General features: G+C 46.7%; 2 protein-coding genes across 2 annotated transcripts in view; one reads left to right on the top strand and one right to left on the bottom strand.

The window, feature by feature from the left end:
* The window catches only part of TIMM10 (translocase of inner mitochondrial membrane 10), a 33927-nt gene that overhangs the window by 1913 nt on the left and 13182 nt on the right, over positions 1-18832 (top strand). The gene's annotated exons all lie outside the window — the stretch shown is intronic.
* SMTNL1 (smoothelin like 1) lies at positions 1005-18519 on the bottom strand. The gene is made up of 9 exons (XM_081877625.1): positions 18359-18519; positions 11653-12112; positions 10266-10401; positions 9193-9247; positions 8172-8339; positions 6006-6108; positions 4100-4251; positions 2351-2558; positions 1005-1410 (listed from the first exon to the last, which is right to left on the bottom strand). The coding sequence occupies exons 2-8, from the start codon at positions 12046-12048 to the stop codon at positions 2414-2416; spliced, it is 1155 nt and encodes a 384-aa protein (XP_081733751.1). The 5' UTR covers positions 12049-12112; positions 18359-18519; the 3' UTR covers positions 1005-1410; positions 2351-2413.

Below are 18832 nucleotides of genomic sequence, written 5' to 3' on the forward strand. Positions count from 1 at the left end.
CCTCTGTTTCCAGATTTCTAACATTCTCTGAGCAGCTACTCCACTTCCACCTTAAAACATAGCAGTAAGGACGGAGTGCTGCTAATTGTTCACGTCTGGAACTGGAAGCAGAGATGGCAAGTGGCCACTGGGACTCTTGGGACAGAAGGCAGAGGGAGCAGTAAGTGGAGCCAGAGCCTTTGATAGGCGAAGGCAGCTCATTTTAGTTTTGACTACATCCTCCTTCCTGCTGAGTCCTACAAGGGCAACAGTGAGTCTAAGAAGGGGGAAGCTGGCTGCTAGGAGCACTCCCTGGACTGGTTGTAAGAAGGCAGGCAGGTGGGAGAATGGTTGAGGGCAGACTGAAGTTGGTGGGGCAATGCCCCATTCTCCCTAATGGGCAACGTACCACTGCCTAGAAGCACCCTAACTTAGCTTGGAGATTTTGAAATACAGTAGGTAAGTAATGACGTGATAAGTGAGCTGGAAGGCTCTTCTGAGTAGAGCAGGGCAAATGTGGAGCTGGCAAACAATTGGCCTATGTTGCCAAAAATCTGAAGTTAGATTTTATTTTATTTTTAAATCACTTATACTGTTCTGTTCTAAGCAGAACATATTTAGAGGCAAGTTCTTGCTTCAGTGGAATCTTACACCCTAGGAAATGGGAATGCCTCGCACAGATATATGTGAGTAAATGCATTTTCTAATAAAAAAATGTTCTTCCTCCTGTTGTGGCAGCTGGTCTTTCTCATTCTCACTCTGCTGGACCTCTTACTGTTGGGGTTATCTGGCCATATTCCTCCCTGGCCACAGTCTCTCATGGGGCTTCCTTCCTAGTAAGCAGGCATCGGATGAGGTTGTGTTTTCCCTGTACGCTGCACAGCTCTAGTGTGCCTTGTGCTTAATATCTTCAAGGAGAGCTGTTCATACTATCTCCTTGGTAACCTCACCATTGATGGATGGGGCTTGAACTGTAGTTTGCTTTTGGGGAGGCGGGCGGGAATCACAGACACTGCCTAGTTGCCTTGGACTTCAAACAGATGTGCTTTAATGATGCTCGGTAGGGAGAAGTGAGCGAAGTTAAAGAGAAGTGCAGCACAGGTTGGAGGAGGACTTGCCAGCATTTGCAGCCAAGAGAATAGTATATGAAATGGGCAGTGGTAATTTTCTGGAGAGACTTCCTTGTTCCACGCCATGCCTGTTTATGACAGAGGCTTTTGGTTCCTTGGAGGCCAGATTGCTGAAGGTGACTAGAAGCACCTACAGGACAGAGTTAACGATCCCTTTCCCCACACATCTCAAAAGCACACAGGCAGAAAGTTTGTGTATAGCAGACTTAAATGCTAGAGCAAAAGCCACTTTGGTTTGATCCAGTGCAGCGCACAAGAAATGGCAGAATAGAGACCGGGGACATCCCATGTTGCCTTCTCTCTGAAAAGCAAAAGAAGAAAATCCTGAATCCACTTTAGCCTAAGAGAAGGTGTAATTTCCAGCGCAGACGAGGAGAATCCAAAAGGGTTGGAGGGACAGATACAGATGGACCACAGCCATAATCTGCATCATAAACCCCACTGGTTGGTTTGCCCTGGTTGGGTTGGAGAGGGAGACCAGTAGCAGGATTATGGTTAGCAATGTCCCTTGCTTCCACATGTTGCCTGCCACTAGCCTGTCACCAGTGCTGTCCACAATTGCCACTTCACACTCTTATGCTGGGCACCCACTTTCAGCTCATAACCTCCCATTTTAAGCCCTCTTCCCACTAGCCACTGCCAAACCTCCAAAAGCTTCTTACCGCTCTGCAAGCCACCTTGGGTGCTTCAAGTTGAAACTGTAAGGCATGGTATAAATGTTAAAATAAGGTTGCTTCCAGAGATGTGATAATAACTGAGCCAGTGTCCTGTCCCCCATTTCTACTAGCCATTATATATATATATAAAAGCTAAAGGACCCGGATGATTAAGTCCAGTCAAAGGTGATTATGGTGTTGCAGTGCCCATCTCGCTTTCAGGCAGAGAGAGACGGTGTTCATCCACAGACAGCTTTCCTTGTCATTTGGCCAGCACGACTAAACTGCTTCTGGTGCAACAGAACACCATGACAGAAGCCAGAGCACACAGAAATGCCATTTACCTTCCTGCTGCAGTGGTACCTGTTTATCTACTTGCACTTGCATGCTTTCGAACTGCTAGGTTGGCAGGAGTTGGAACAGAGCAACGGGAGCTCACCCTGTCAGGGGATTTGAATCGCCGACCTTCTGATCGGCAAGCCCAAGAGGCTCTGTGGTTTAGACCACAGCACCACCCGCACCCCCTACTGGCCATTATATTACGCTCTCACTTAGTGAAGAGGTCCTCCATGGAGCCCTTCTCACCTGTTCTGCCAAACCTTCCCTCCAGCTTCCAGTAAGCCTCAAACGCAAGCCTGCCTCCCGTTCTCATTTCTTCTTGGTCTTCACAAGCCCTTTCTGCACCAGGCTGCGATAAAGCTCCTGGACGTAGGTGTAGATGCATTTGTTGTCAGGGACACTCATGCGCACCATGTCGGCCACATCCAGAAGCTGGGGACAGTCAGCAAGCTCCCTGGGAAGAGGATGGCAAAGAGCATCCAGATTTAGCTTGACACCTTTTTCACCTTCACAGATGCTACAGGGAAACTCTTGAACATAACTCTTAAAACAAAAAACAGTGAAGCCGCCCCATCCCTTTGACTTTGGAAAGTCGGCACAGGATCAAAGAGAACTGTGATCTAAAGTGTGTGTGTGTGTGTGTGTGTGTGTGTGTGTGTGTGTGTAACGTGCAGTGCTTTGGGTGCTGAATTCCAACTCCCATCATCCTTGGCTGTGCTGGCTGGGGCTGCTGGTAGTGGGAACCTACAGTGGCAACACCTGGAGGGCAGCAGGTTCCCCACTGATGAACAAATCATGGCCCATATAATACATTACATGCTAGGGTACAGATGGCGAGACATCCCTGCTAGTGCTTTTTGACTCTGGCTTGGTTTATGCCATGTTCCTCAGGCAGATGCGGAAGGTGTAAAGAGACCAGAGGTTTTGGACTACAGCTCCCTGAGGCTGGCATGGCATGGGAAAGGCTGTCCTACTCCCAAACAAGCCTATTTGCATGCAGAGATCACCTTCCGAGGCCCTTCTCCAGCTTCCCCTGCTTCCAGAGGTCAAGTGACAGGAGAAATGGCTTCCTTGGGTATAGCACCCTGTTTCTGCCCCCCCATGTTGATATTTCTTTGGTGCAAAGTGAAGACCTGTTTATTTGCCCAAGTGTTCTTGTTGCACTTTGATATTAACCTGTGCTGAAATGTACAAGTATTGCTTTGTTGTTTTTTGTTGCTCAGTTGTTTGAAATGGTTTAGCTATGCTTTGGATTGCTGTTATGCACACACAACTTTTCCTCTGCAGTTTCCAGGCACAAGTCCACACTTTGAAGATCTGTGTCTGAGTGCTGCCCCCCCCTTTTGCTTTGGCGTTTTCCCAGTGAAAGCCAGTTCTTTAAATCTGAATCCGAGCAAACAACAAGCTGTGGAAAACACAAATTGCTGTTTGTTGTGCTTCAGCTTTAAAGAGCGGGCTTTTGCAAGGACACAGAGCTTTAAAAGTGTGGGCCTGTGCCTGGAAAGAGTGGAAGCGGGGGGGGGGGAGAGGTAAGTGTAGATAAGGCCCAAATGTTGTTACATGTACCAGGCAGAGGGCCTTCTTGGTAGTGGCACCCACCCTGTGGAACGCCCTCCCATCAGATGTCAAGGAAATAAGCAACTATCTGACTTTTAGAAGACATCTGAAGTCAGCCCTATTTAGGGAATTTTTAAATATTTGGTACTTTATCGCCTTTTTATTCTGTTGGGAGCCTCTCAGAGTGGCTGGGGAATTATTATTATTATTATTATTATTATTATTAATAATAATAATAATAATAATAACAACAATAACAACAACAACAATAATAATTTGAAACAGGTACAGTATAAATTTGTTTACATGTTCACTGCAGCAAACAGCAATGCACCCACAATCACCAGGATGTGGGTATGTGGAGGTGTGGCCTGGCTCTTCCACCCAGCCCAACCTGCCCTATGGGTGTGGGATCCTGGGGTCTGGGAAGGTGCTCACTCTGCAGTGGAGAAGGCCAGAGTGAAGTTCTCTTTGCGGTTTGCTGGGTCAAGTGCAGCGTAGTCAAAGGCATCCGGGAAGAATTTGTGGATGAGAGCGCAGAAGGCCATGCCACTGCTCCAGCTGGAGGAGAAATTCTGGATGTCCACGTGCTGGGGATGAGAAAGAGAAACATAAACAGGGCCACCTGTCTTCTCTCCTTGGGCATACACTCAGTCTCTATGCCCCACACCCCAGCAGCTGCTACAGGCGTTAATTATGATTAGCAGCATATCTGCACTAGTTTGCTTATTCGTCCATCCCATTTATGCCCCTCCTTCTTCCAATCATTTCAGGGTCATGTGAACGGAGTTCTCATTTAAAAAAAATCTTTATAACAACCCCGGGACGTAGGCCAGGCACCAAATGAGCATCAAGACTGAGTGGGAATGGAAACATCCAAAGCAATATTCTAGCACTGAACCACACTGCCTCTTTCTGCTTTGAGACTCATGAATACGTATCTGTTTGCGCTGAAGATGTCTGGTATAGCTGTGGTCATGGCATTACTATGTATGATACTGAAATGGTTGAGAAAGGCAGGTTTTCATCACAGTTAAAAGACTGCAGTACAAATGTGTAGAAGGAAAACTGCTGAATCTGTAATAAACAAAATTACTTGCCTGCTTAGCAAGTGTCTAAAGTCAGGAAAAAGGCTTGCACGATTGTTAGCGTCTACCAAAGCCCTTTTAAAGCCAAACAGCAGTTCAGACTGCTTTTGCTCCTTGATAATCAGTTGTGGGAATATTGCAATTACTGCTTTGAAACAGAAGTTCGGAAGTGACCAAATGGAACTTGAAAGATGCATTACTATTTGCTTTGATTTTTTTTAAAAAAAACCAACAACCTGTGGGTGGAAATCCCATGAATTTGTCACTGTGGCTGGCACCTCTGTGTAGGGTGAATCTCAGGTTTGGTTTATAGGTACATTTTCTTCAACAGTTTGTTCTTGGCAAGATTGCACTGTTCTGGGGTGTGTATTTGTGTGTGTGTGTGAGAGAGAGAGAGAGAAAGAGAAAGAGTGAGACAAATAGTGCTACTATTTTGAGGAATTACAAAATGTATCTGAGGGTGATAAGCACAGAGTATTAACATAAATCTGAGGTTACATTGTGCCTATTTATAACACACCACAATCTGAAGTGTAGGGAAATGGTAGCAGTTATATAGCCCTTCTAGAATGTTCCAAGTGCTTCATTTTTCATGGACATTTTCTCAATTTACAGTGAGGTTGCCATGTCAGTCTGTTGCAGCAAACACAAAAAAGAGTCTTTGGGCATCTTTAAGGAATTTATCAGGGCAGCAATGTAAAAGCTTGTGCCATAACACATTTGTTAGTCTTTAAAAACGCCACATGACCCGGCTGGATCTGCAGTTTCTCAGCAACACTTCAGACAAGCCTCTATGGTCGGTAATTTTATGTCAAGGAATGCCAACACGCATTGCAGGGATCGCCAGCCTTTTGGATCAATGGGCGCATTTCAAATTTTGAAAGTGCTGTGGGTGCTAGTCATAAAATGACTGGCATGGGGGGCATGGCCTAACACAAAATGAGAGAGACAGCCACCTTTGACAACCTGTTGGGACCGACTGTGGAGATCACACAGTATTGATCACACACTGATGCTGATGTTATATAATAAGAACAGGGAACATTCCTCTGTACCAGGAAAAAAATACACTCATATTTCACAAGAAATAATCTTATTGTCATAGAACAGCTTATCATACAAACAAGTTGCATGACCAACACCATCCTCACAAGGGAAATGAGGGTGCCTGCTGCATTCCTGGGGAACAGTGGGGTCATGAGCTGAAGGTCCACTTAAGGAGGCATTGAGTTTCACAGTTTATACAGACTCATTACCTCATAGCCACGGGTCTTCGCCCGGCACCACTCCAGCAACATAGTCTTCACTGTGTTGGCACCTCCCGTCTTCTTGATATTGGGGGCAGGACCGGTTGCAGCCCTTTGGAAGGGAAGTAGGGAAATGACCAAAAGAGGGAGAAAATAATGAGTGACTAGAGCCAGAATAAAAAAGACAAGTTTCTCAGGAATCCACAGATTATATAGAATTTAACTGATTTGATTTACATTTCCCTATTCTTCTCTACTGGACAGCCTTGGGGGCACAGATCTGCCTCTTTAGGATGAAGTCCTATACTTGAGATGAGTAACCTCAGGCTAGATGAATGAATGCAGGCCTTTGTCTGCTGTCCCCTGGCTACACCCCTCACCATCCCTGCTGCACGCCTCCCTTGAGAGCTTAATAATAAGATTCCTCGTCAGTGGCCTTTTCTCTAGTCAATTGCTTAGATTCTTATCTATTCACTGATCTGCCCAAGAGAAACCTCTCTATCCAGGCCAGTTGTAGGTTTGACGGCCATCCGGGCAACGTGTCTTTTGCTGGGTCCCCTCCTCTCTCTGTGTCCCCTGGCCAGAGGCACCATCTTCTCAAGATGATTGAAGGGGCCCAATGCAACGTCCTGATGCCACATGATGTGTCAAGGAGCCAGTGATGCAGCTGAACACCCTCTGAACATTGAGGGGCCCCAGCCACCTCAAAAACAAAACAAAACAAAACAAGACATTGAAGGGCCCAAAACTGCTTCGGCCCCAGAAAAAGCAGGAACAAGAAACAAAAACTTTCTCTGACTGGCCAGAACATGGGAAGTCTTTTTAAAATTTATAAATTGGAATGTATAATTGGTTTTATTATTTGTATTATGATGTGGCAAGATTTGGCATTGTATCAACTGGAGTATTATTAATGAAAAATTAATAAAAATCATATATATATATATATATATATATGCACACACAGCTTCGGCCCCTAGGAGTTGGTGTGCTTAGCTGGTTGTGGTGGCAGCACTCCAAGCAGTGCTGCATGTCTAGGTCTTCTTACAATGCCCCAGAGCAATGCTTGGATGTGGGGACACTGTGTGAAATGAAGAGAGTGACTAGATCCTGCCAGTTGGGGCAGAGGCAAGGAATAAAAAACTGAGGGTGGTTCAGGGCAGCATACAGCAGCACCAGAATGCTGAGGACCCTGGCAGTTACCTGAGAAGGACAGGCGGTGATGCTGGCCCTGCTCTTTCTCTTTAACATGGAACAATCTATTTTGCAATCTCTTACAAAGCTATCTTTTAAAGCTGCCTTCTCTACCTTGTTCGGCTACCCGTGCACCAGAATAAAGAACATGCTATAGTTCAGGCCTCTTTTTTTAGCTTGCCGTTAACGATTTTAAATATTTTGGCTAATGATTTTAATTATTGCACTGCTTTTATTCTTGTGCTCCTCCTGGAAATGCTTACGTGACAGGTGGTAAATGAACATTTTAAAACAGAGAGATTATAAAATAATATCTGGCTGCATACAAATGTGGTACTGTTTGATGAAAAGTGTAAAACAACTGAAGCTGGCCCCCTGTGTACCTTAACTGAAAGCAAGTTCCCTTGAACCTAGTCAATGTTTGTGGGTTTAGGCTTCGCGCCTGCTCCTAAAATGCATTGCACTATCTAGGAGTTAGGGACGCGGGTGGCGCTGTGGGTAAAACCTCAGCGCCTAGGACTTGCCGATTGTCAGGTCGGCAGTTCGAATCCCTGTGGCGGGGTGCGCTCCAGTTGCTCGGTCCCAGCGCCTGCTAACCTAGCAGTTCGAAAGCACCCCCGGGTGCAAGTAGATAAATAGGGACTGCTTACTAGCAGGAAGGGAAATGGCGTTTCCATGTGCTGCGCTGGCTCGCCAGATGCAGCTTGTCACGCTGGCCACGTGACCTGGAAGTGTCTTCAGACAGCGCTGGCCCCCGGCCTCTTAAGCGAGATGGGCGCGCAACCCCAGAGTCGGACATGACTGGCCCGTACGGGCAGGGGTACCTTTACCTTTACCTTTATCTAGGAGTTGTGGCAGAAGGAAGCATGCATGCGCTACACAGGAAGTACAAAGGCTGTGGGGCAATGAAGAAAGAGAGAGAAAGAGAAAATCAGTGAAGGATTGCAATGGAGGCAACCAGTGGTGCAGTACCAGGCTTACCCTCCAAACTTATCCATGATGGCCTTGCGGGACTGAGCTCTGGGTGGCATACGAGGCCTTGTCATCTCTCTTCTGTCAAAAGTGGGTCTCTTCTTCTTCTCCTGGGCAGCGGCTGCTCCCTCAGCAGCTGGCAGTTGCTTTTCATCCCCCTTTGGGACGGTTTCAGTGCTGAGAACCAAAAGCAAGTAAACAAACAAGCAAACCCAAGAAGGCTGAATGGTATTGGATGAGGGCATGGCAGTAGGTAGACCTGTGATCACCTCTCAGTCCAGAACTTCTCAAAATAGGAGGAAAAGGAGGAGGAGAGGCCAAGATGGCGGCCAGGAGAAGGCCCTTCCCCTCACTACTCATGGAAAAGCATCCCCATCAGTCCTGACGAGTGCCACTCCGAGGGAAGGGGGAAATATTATAATGGTAGTGGTCCTCCATGGCAAGAGCGGGAGACTTAGGGTGCTCCAGATGTGGTTGGACCCCCATCAGCCCCAGCCAGCATGGCCAGTGGTCAGGGGTGATGGAAGTCCAACATCTGGAGGTCTGCAAGTTCCCCATCATTGCTCAGTATAGTTTTTGCTGGCTTAAAATCTCAACTTGGTGCTCTTTGCAGGGCAATGTTTGAATTTCCAGTCCCCAGGCCCAACACACAGGGCTGTGGTGGTGGTCTTTTCCCCTCACGCCCCAAATCTCTTGCCCCTTTCCCCAACCATATATCTATCTTTGCTTACAAGGTGTCTGGGTGCATTGCAAAATGCAGTGCTGGTGAGCCCTTAGCAACCTGGCATCTTAATATTCCCAGAGGCACTCTATGCATTTCATGGACATTTGTGTGTTGTGGGCCTGTGACTGCCTGGAGCCCGTTAAGTACCTAGCAGCACTCCTCCATGAGGCAACAGTTATTGTTCAGGATCTTTGTCATCACCATCATTGCTGAGCTGTGCTTTCTGTGTACGTTGCCCCGTGGTAGCAAGGGGTCACACAATACAGCTCTACTAGGCCAGGGTTGCTCTCAGAGACTCTGTCTCACCTGGTGCTGTTCCCCGTGGCAGCTTCAGGGGCAGCTGGGCCTGAAGGAGCGCTTCCTAGATGGAATTACAGAAAGTTATACCTTTACAAAAATCACACTTGTGTTGAAATGATGTGAGAAATGTCACGAGGAGAGGGGAAACAACACACAGACACCGAACACTTCTCCATCACTGTTCTTGGCATTGCTTTTGCACACATTCCCAACTTGTGAAATGTGACTGAAGACTGTGAGGGATCCCATGCAGTCAGGCAGGAAATTCCCGTATGTAGGAAGTGAAGCTACTGCTTGCTTTCAGTTATGCCTTCAGAATGATGAAGGCTAGAAACATGCTTTAAATAAAATAAAACTGAGTTTCTCAGGATTCTGTGTCTGTTGCCACATTCCATGTAAGGTACCTTTTCAATCAATAAATCAAGAGTGCCACCTAGAGCTTTAATCTCAAGTGTATTTCGTACTTCCTATTAAATGGGGAACCTTCCCCCCCCTTTTTTTTGTTCCACGGCACAGATTCTTCTCAGGATCAGCCTTGCAGGCCCAATCTGAGAACTGAGTGGGGGCCACACATCTGTCAATCCTGTGATGTCACTGTGATAGTATATAATTGACAGGCAGGCAGGGCAGACCACCTGTCAAAATCCGCTCCGTGGCTTTGCTAAGTATCTTTTGATCCTTTAAAGGAGACAGAGGCTGCTTCAAACAGCACTGCTTCGAACAGGTGGATGGCAGCGGTGGAGAACTGTGACCTTGAATAAGTGGGTGTGGCAGCTGTGGCTCACCTCCCATGCCCAATGAAAAGAACAGGCAAAGGGTTTTAATCTCTGCTCATCAGCTCATGAGAGAATATTAAATCCTGCTGCCTAGACTGTGTGATCCTGCTGGGAATAGGGCAGCACAACCTAGGCAGGATTAAACCCTGTCCTCCCGCCCATCAACTGATGTCACTGGTTATGTCAGCCAATGGGTGTGCTTGGCCTGGTGAAAACAGTCAGGCAGGTCAAGACTGGCTCACAGGCTGCAGGTTCCCCACCTCTGGTTTAAATTTTCAGTGCACTGAATCATATTTTTCTTACCCGTCTCCACGTTTTTGAACTCTGTGGGGCTTTGTGGGCTCTCTTCAGGAGAACTTGGAGAGAATTCTGGCCAGAATTCTTCTTCCTCCTCTGGTTCTGGCGAGAGAGGCTCATCTGAAGTGCTGCCAGTTCGGCCCTACATGAATAAGAGAGAAGGGACAAGCCAAAACACATTTTCAGTGCGGTTATTGTAAGCTCCACTGTCTTGTGGGATAAGGAGTGAACCCAACATTAATCTGGAGTCCAACATCTAGGGCTGGGTGATATATCAATACATCGTCCCCAATTGGTTTGAAGTCCACATCGTGATAATGGTTTCATAATATCTGACATAATTTCATTATATTTGACATGGCGATAAACTGTGAATCACAGTGTCTGCATGCTATGTAAAAAGACATCGTGATGTGAGGAAAACTAAGAAGCCGATCGTCACTTCTCTCATGATTCCTGTTGCCCCTGTTGTTCTGTACTATAAAATAACAGTTGTAACAATATGTTAACAGTAAGTAAAAGTATATCAGTTTTAGACCCCCTAATCAGGAGCAGTTGCCAGGACATTACCCCATTCGCTTCTGCATAGTTCCATCCTTATTTCAGACATTGTGATATATCGGTATATTGTGGTGTTTAGTCGATGATATATTACAATGTTGAAAACCAGGTATCACCCAGCACCACCAACAACCAATTGTAAGCTGCCTTGGGGCCATATGTAATAAGACAGAATGAAAACCTTATAAATAAGCCAAGCCCTGTGGATAGTCTCCACGAATTGCAGGATGAGACATTTACCTGTCACCTTGTTCACCATTCCCAGAGCATATCTATGTTCTTTCCTGCACCCTCAGTGTTTCCCAGAAACTATTTTGAAACCTGGTGCCTTAGCTTTGCAAAGGAGCCACTTACACATGGAGACAGAAACGTGTGGCTGACACAATTGTATGTGCATAAATTCCTCCTAAAATAAGTCTCGTTCATCTTCTGTTTTTCTTTCTGGCTCAGACGGCTGGTCCAGCCCCCTGGCAGTTGCTTTTGTGTCTGGCCACTGCCAGGGTAGGGGACCAGCCAGAAATCCCATGGACACCACCTTGAGTTCCAATATGGGGTTCAAGACAGCATATAAAGCTACTAACTAACTATTGGGAGTAATGTGTTAATGGAAATGCAAAAGGTCTCAGGGAACCTTAAAGACAAAGAGGTGCAATAGACCTACACAGAATCGGGGTGCTGGCTGGGGCTGATGGGAGTTGTAGTCCAAAACATCTGGAGCAGTGAAGGCTGCTATAAAGGAAAGAAACTAACATAGAAGCTAAAAGAGAGCAAGAGAAGCCAGCCAGGGGAATGAGATGCACAAGACAGGGAGTGAAACGCACTCTGTTCCCACCTCTGCACTGGAAGTGCTGGTGTTTCTCTCCAAAGCATCAGCTTTTGCTCCTTTCTCTTCCTGCCGTTCTTCTGGTGTTCCAGAAACCTCAGCTTCTTCCTTGGGCTCTGCTCCAGATACACCCACAGCCACTCTATCCTCAGAGGCTGCCTGGTTGGTTTCTCCGGCTTCCTCTGCTTTCTCTTTGGTCTCAGATCCCAGCATCTCCTCGGCCCCCGAAGCCTTTCCTGCAGGCTCATTCTCATCCTTGGTCTCCTTCCCAGCAGCAGCCTCTGTTTTCCCAGCCTCACTCTCTCCATGAGCCTCAACCTGAGCATCTCCTGACTTGCTCTGTTGCTCCAGTCCATTGATTTGCTGGCTCTCCTCCTGCTGCTCCTTAGTGCCTTCGGTCTCCATGGTGTCAAGTTCCTCTGGCTGCTTCAGTGGAGAATGAAGCTGGTGGCCTCTTCCAGCTCCAGTTCTGGAAATTCACAGGGCAAGGGACAAAACGTGAAAGTCAGAGGGCGAAAACGTGTCACTCTTTGATGCCAACTGTTGCAACTATTAGGGCAGGCACACGGTATACATTTAACGCATATCCGGAGCACATTTAAAGTGCATGACTTCCCCCCAAGAATCCTGGGAACTGTAGTTTGTTAAAGGTGCTGGGAATGGTAGTTCTCTACAGTCCCAGGATTCTTGGGGGGTGGGCAGGAGTCAATATGCTTTAAATGTATAGCAAGCCCTTCACATTCCCCCTTGTACATAGTTAACACTTGACTTCTCTTCGCTTGATAACTGGCAGCTACATAAGCGACTCCATTGAAAAGCACTGGATTTTTGAGGCATTGTGACAAATCTATCTATGGTGGCCTATTCACACATGCAAGTCATCCGTGCCTGTGGCAGTCATCCTGTGATCAGCATACATTAAAGTTACCAGACATCCCCGTTTCCCGGGGACAGTCCCTGAATTTACAAATCAGTCCCCATACAAAATCCACTGAAACAGAAAAGTGTTCCTGGACTCATTGAAAAAAATCTGGTAACCTTAGCATACATGTATGAGGTGGCCCATAGAAGAGGGGCGGCCCTCCAGTTGCCATGGGACTCCAATTCCCATCAGCCCTAGCCAGCATAGCAAATGGCTAGGAATGATGGGAGTTGTAATCCAGCAAATACCTGGAAAGCTACGGATTCCCCCATCCCTGCTATACTACACCTTTTGGAATACAAATACTTCCTTCTCAAGTTTCACCAAGAATTCCACCAGCAGTACTCGAGGGGCGGGGGAGAGTAAAAGGGATGCCCTCTGCTGGGTGTATGTTATAAATAGTCTTTAAGAGCTATGGAAATATTAAGCTACACAGCAGGAGCCCAGCCAGGCCAGGGGTCTTGCTGTGTGTGATATAACTATGTGAGAAGGTAATTACACTCAAGGCAGTGAACATAGATTCTTGTTTCACACATGGTGCTGCTTTAAATGTCTCTGTCGCTCAAGGAAATGGTGTGACTGTGCCTTCCCCACAAAGTGGTAGACAATAATTTTCAGCCAGAAGGTAATATAGGATACTAGGGTGTTTTAGAATAGCATCTGGATAAGCTCCTTGCTTCACAAATTCCAGGGAAGGGTGCACTGCATTGATGTGAATCAACCTGTGTCTAAGTAAAGGAAGCAGCCTAGCTTATAGTTCAGGAATCCGGTGGGCTCAGAAGTATGGCTTGGCATAGATCCTGCCCAACATGTGTCCTAATCCAGCTTCTTTCTACGGAGACAGGCAGAGCTACGCAGAAGGCTAAATTAGTCACGAGAATCCCTGGCAAGCCTTGCACCAGGACTGGGCCAATACGTGTTGCTGCCCAAGGTGGAGCAGCAAATGGTGAGCCCTCTCCTCAAGTCAAGGTACATAATAGTCTCAAAAGCTGGATGAGTTATTTTGAGTGGCTGGGGAAACTCAGCCAGATGGGCGGGGTATAAATAATAAATTATTATTATTATTATTATTATTATTATTATTATTATTATTATTATTAAGCATGTGGGGCAGCAAATCCTCTGAGCACCCCTCCCAGGCAGAAAATATATTACAATAAATTAAGTAACTAAAGATGTGCTGCCCGTTCATAATAACACCCCAAATCAGCTGCCTCAGGCAGCCACCTCACACTTTGGTCAGTCCTGCAAAACAGCAGCCACCTATCTGAAGTAGAACTTCATAGATCCTTTAAGGCGAGGAGGCAGGGGTGAGCCCCTACCCACTCCTTCCTTGTCACTTAGTAAATCATCTTTAAATAAAACCTGCTGACAAACGCCAGGAGCAGCCAGTGATTCAGGGATGTAACGTGCAAGAGGCAATTATAGGAAGAAGGGGCAGGTGAGCTGTGCTGTCACCTGCTAAAAATAACCCCCTGACATTTTCAGATACAGTCAAGAGGTCAGGATGCCCAGAACATCTGAGCAAAGAGCGGCTCAGTCTTCCTAAGGCAATGATCCTACATGTTCTTACCCAGGAATAAGTCCCACTGAACTCTGTGGGACTTGGGATTATGTATTTATTCATTACATTCATATCCCATCTCTCCTCCAGGAAGCTCAAGGCGGTCCATATACCCCTCCCCATTTTATCCTCGCAACAACCCTGTGAGGTAGGCAAGGCTGAGATTGAACGAGTGACTGGCCCAAGGTCACCCAGGGAGCTTCACAGCCGAGTGGGGATTTGAACCCTGGCCTCCAAGGTCCTAATCCAACACCATGATACCACTAAGCACTATCCGTTTGTAGGATTGCACTGAAAATTAACGGGCTCTTTCAGTTAAGGAGGCCACACACATTCTTATCCCTCTTCTGTAGCCCTTGTGCCATCTTACAGTGCTGTTAAGGAACCATGTTTGGGGTTTGTGTTTGGAGGGGAGGGGAGAGGAGGGGGTTCGATTGAAATAATGGATGTTAAGGTAAGGGAGCGGGGAGCTGAAGGAAGTACTAAATGGCAGTTGGGGTATGGGTGGGAATATTGACATTAAGTGTGTGTGTGAGTATGGATGGAATTACCTTAGGTGGCTGGGAATGCATTTAGATTGCTGGGTTGAATCACATTCACCCCAGACTTCAGTTTACTGACAATTTGTTTTCCTCACTCATCAAATAAACAGTCTTGTCATTAACGCTGCTTCCTTGTCAGTGCAGCCCACGCTTAAAGGGTTTGAACACCGACCCCAGTTCTTAACACTTCTGCTGTGCTGTTAGCACAGTAAGGCCTGTCAGAGCCCTATGCTAGGAAGCATTATGACACTTTCAGTGAAGGAAGCTCTTATACAGGAAACGAGGACTAGAGGGGAAAGGCAGCTCTGTTGCCAGCTAAGACTGTGCAATTTATCCAATAAAGCTGTATTGGCAGCTGCAGTATCAAGACATCTGAGCAGTTATGCAGAAGCAATCGCCTGCATCCCTCCAGTCCTTCCTGGTCAGCCCCTGCTGTGATCTCATGTCCCTACAAATGTCCCTCAAGCTTATCCTCACCCACCGGTTGCTATTCCATTCTTGCATTTCCTACAGGCACCTATACAACTCATTGGCACCCTAAATTCTCACACTATGGCAGCTTAGGAAGCTGCCTTATACTGAATCAGACCATTGGCCAACCTAGCTTAGTGTTGTTGACACTGACTGTAAGTGACTCTTCGGGATTTCAGACAGGGTTCTGCGAGTCCTGCCAGGTGATGCCAGGGATTGAAGCTGGGACCTTGTGCAGGATCCCAGCAAAACACCTAAGGGGATGGAACAACTCCTCTATGAAGAAAGATGACAACATTTGGAGCTTTTGGGTTTACAGAAAAGGCGAGTAACATGATAGAGGTGTGCAAAATTATGCCCAGTGCAAGAAAGTGGACAGAGAAACGTTTTTCTCTCTCATAACACTAGCACCTGAATGTTGCGAGATTCAGGATAGACAAAAGAAAGTACATCTTCCCACAGTTGATTGTTAAAACTATGGAATTTGCTCCCACAAGAGACAGTGATGGCCACTTTCCATCCTTGCTTTGTCTGAAATTGTTTGGTGTTCTTCAGACATGGAAATCTGCTGAACTAGACCGACTGTGAATACTATACAAGCATTGTTTTCCCCTCAGAGGTGCTCAGTGGTGGCATGACTGAGTGATGGGAGGAACTTTGGGTTCACTGAAGAAAGGAACCCTTCAAACTAGTATGGCTGACCAGTCACAATGCATACGAAGGTTTTCCTAGAATTGGAAGAAATAGGATTGTTAGCTGTTGTTTGAGCTGACTAATGGATAATGGGGTGAGCTCAGGAATTATGGGGCTCTGCATCAATTTTGCCTTGAATTTTGCCTCAGCTGTTTTCCCAATCTGTAAAGCTGAAAAGAAACCAGTCTTCACAGAGACCCTCCTAAAACTTTTTCCATCAAATTAAACTGCTCATTAGGAATAAAGGAAGATCCCTTACACCAGTCAAACCAATGGTCTTCCAAGGTTTTAGACCGAGGTCTTTTCCAGCTCTTCCTGGAGTCAAGTGACTAGATGAAAAAGAAGCCAGGGCCCCTATACCTTGAATAGTAGCATGAAAGAGGAAATTTCTGTAACCATACCTGCTGAATTCCCTCTTTTTCACCTGGGCAGCCTAACCAGGAGATTCTGGGAGTTAAACCTGGGACTTTTCACACATAATACATTTGGCATCCTGTCCTCACAGTGGCCAAATGTGAGCGACAGGCCTTCCCCAATTCACAGACTGCCTTGGATGCTCAGGAAGCAAGGGAGCAAAGTTTGACGTGGCCTTTGACCATTGGCCATATATACAAAAGGAAGCCTCTTTGGTTTTGCCTCATTCACGGTCTGCCTCTGCAATCAGAGGCAGCATCCTTCTGGGTACCAGTGGCTGGAAACCACGGCAGGGGGGGGGCAGTTATGCTTATATCCTGCTTGTAGGCTCCTCACATGCACTCTGGTTGGCCACTGTGAGGACAGGATGGTGGACTAGTTGGGCCATGGGCCTGATCCACTCGGACTCTTCTTATGTTCATAACCAGATTGAGCCTGAGGAGCTTTGGCATCTCTGCTCATCTTTCCCCTGGGAATATAGGTGCACAAAGATGGTGGGTGATTGTACGCCATCCAAGATTTTGAAATGGATTATTGGAGGCATAAGAAAACTAGTTGGCCCATTGAGATTTATTCAAGCTCAGCTCCTTGTACTACCTGATAGTTGGAGGCAGATCATGAAGGCTGAATTACACGCACTTTCCTGAGAGTAAGCCCCAATGAATACAGTGGGAGGGTGTTTCCAGTGGGAGGGTGTTATTGTGGGATCACTGTTCTTCATGCATACAAGGTCTTAGCAGCCAATTCGTTGCCATTAAAACGCCAGCCTATATCTCCCATTTCATCTGAAGTTACCTCTCCCAGGGAAAAGCTGGTAAATAAATAAATAAAAACCCAACAACCCGAAACCCCAGCTCTGTTGCCAATATCCCATTTGCAGTATCTCAGTGTCTCGTTTGCAAATTAAGCCTCTGTCTGGAAGCAGGCTGTCTCCAAGTGCCTTACTTCCCAATACATACAAATAATGATAATGGAATTTTCTTGGCTTGCCAGCATATGTGCATTTGGAATCAAATAATGGTCTAGGGCACTGTGGCCAACATGTTTAAGCCAGAGCCAGTCACCAAAAGCCCTCTCCTGAGAGCCAGCTCCCACCAGCCTCAGCTAACACTGCCAATGGTCAAGGATGATGGGAGTTGAGGGGGGGGGGCAACAATAACTGGCAGGCCCCATATTGGCTACCCCTGCTTGAACCCACTGTGAAACAGCCAGAAATTCAGCAGGTACAGTATTGCACATTACTGCATTTTTCCACCAGAAACCACTTTCAACTGTGACAGGCAAAAATTCAGAAGGTGAAGAAACAGAACCTTTGCCCATAAAATATGAGATAACTCTAATATTCATTTTAGGGAAACCTACCCAGTCTTTCATTGACTCCCAATTTAAGAAAAAGCACTGAAGACAACAGGGTTTAAAAGACCATCATAAAAGCAATCTGCAGAAGTGTCGTAATGTTCAGATTGTGGGACTGTGAACTGGGAGACCAGGGTTCAAATCGCCATTCACCATCTCTTCACCTAACCTGCCTCACAGTGTTGTTGTGAAGGTGAAATGGGGTGTGGGGAGAACCATGTACACCACCTTGAGCTCCTTGGAAGAAGCAGGTGGTGTGGATGTTAAATAAATAAAGAGGAGCAGTAGAGGTAAAAATAGGTTATATTAAAAAGCCTACAGACATAGAAAGGTCTTTGGCAACCAAATAGCATCAGCATAGACACCAGGTAAGACTCTTTTTGGGAGTCTATTCCAGTGAGGGAGTTACCGCTGAAAGGGCCCCTTCCATATTGCAGAGATGCTAAGTAGTCCCACACAGCCTCATCTGTAGCCCTACTTTGTCTCACTTTTTGTGGCTGTTTCTGCTCCTTGGGCCCCGAATGAACAGGAAAGCAATGCACAGGGTGGACTTTCCTTCCACCTCTATCATTCTCTCTTGAGTGTCCAGGAGCTGTACTTGGGACCTGACTATGGCTCCAGAGCTACCATTTGGCCATCCTGGCATGTTTGCAGAATGAACACTTATCTAGACACATGCACACAAACAGTTCTTTTCGAGTACTGAACCCCTACTGGGAAAAGAGGGGGCTTTGGAAATGAGGTTGTACCTACCAAGCAGCTGGTCTTTTGCTCAGTCTCTCCCTTGCTCTCTCCTTCTCCTGCTTCCTCCTCCTGGCCTCCTCTCAGCCTCTCTTCCCCCCTCCACTGTGCATGCTGTGCCTTTTCTCATTGTTTACTACTCTGTTGATACACCCACCCTCCCTACTGTGATGGGTAACTGGATGCTCCTATTTTTATCAGGAGGCCAACAGGTGCCTCTTTCAATCACAGCTCCCACTTCTCAGAAGGGGCAGATGGAGCCGGGGCAAGGTGAAGAGAAATCAGTTCTCCCAGCAGCCTCTGAGCAACTCCGGTCTTGGTGAAGAGAACCACAGGAAACATTTTTCTCCCCTATAGGGGAGAGTGCTGTCTAGCAAAATGTCCGCTAGAGACCCGATGCCTTGAGGCATTGCCCACGTGGAGGCACATTGGGAACGAGATGTATTTCATTGGTGGCAAAAGTCCTGGAGCTCTTAGCAACAGGGC

This window comes from Podarcis erhardii, assembly GCF_964252035.2.
Source record: "Podarcis erhardii genome assembly, chromosome: 1".
Classification (NCBI taxonomy): domain Eukaryota; kingdom Metazoa; phylum Chordata; class Lepidosauria; order Squamata; family Lacertidae; genus Podarcis; species Podarcis erhardii.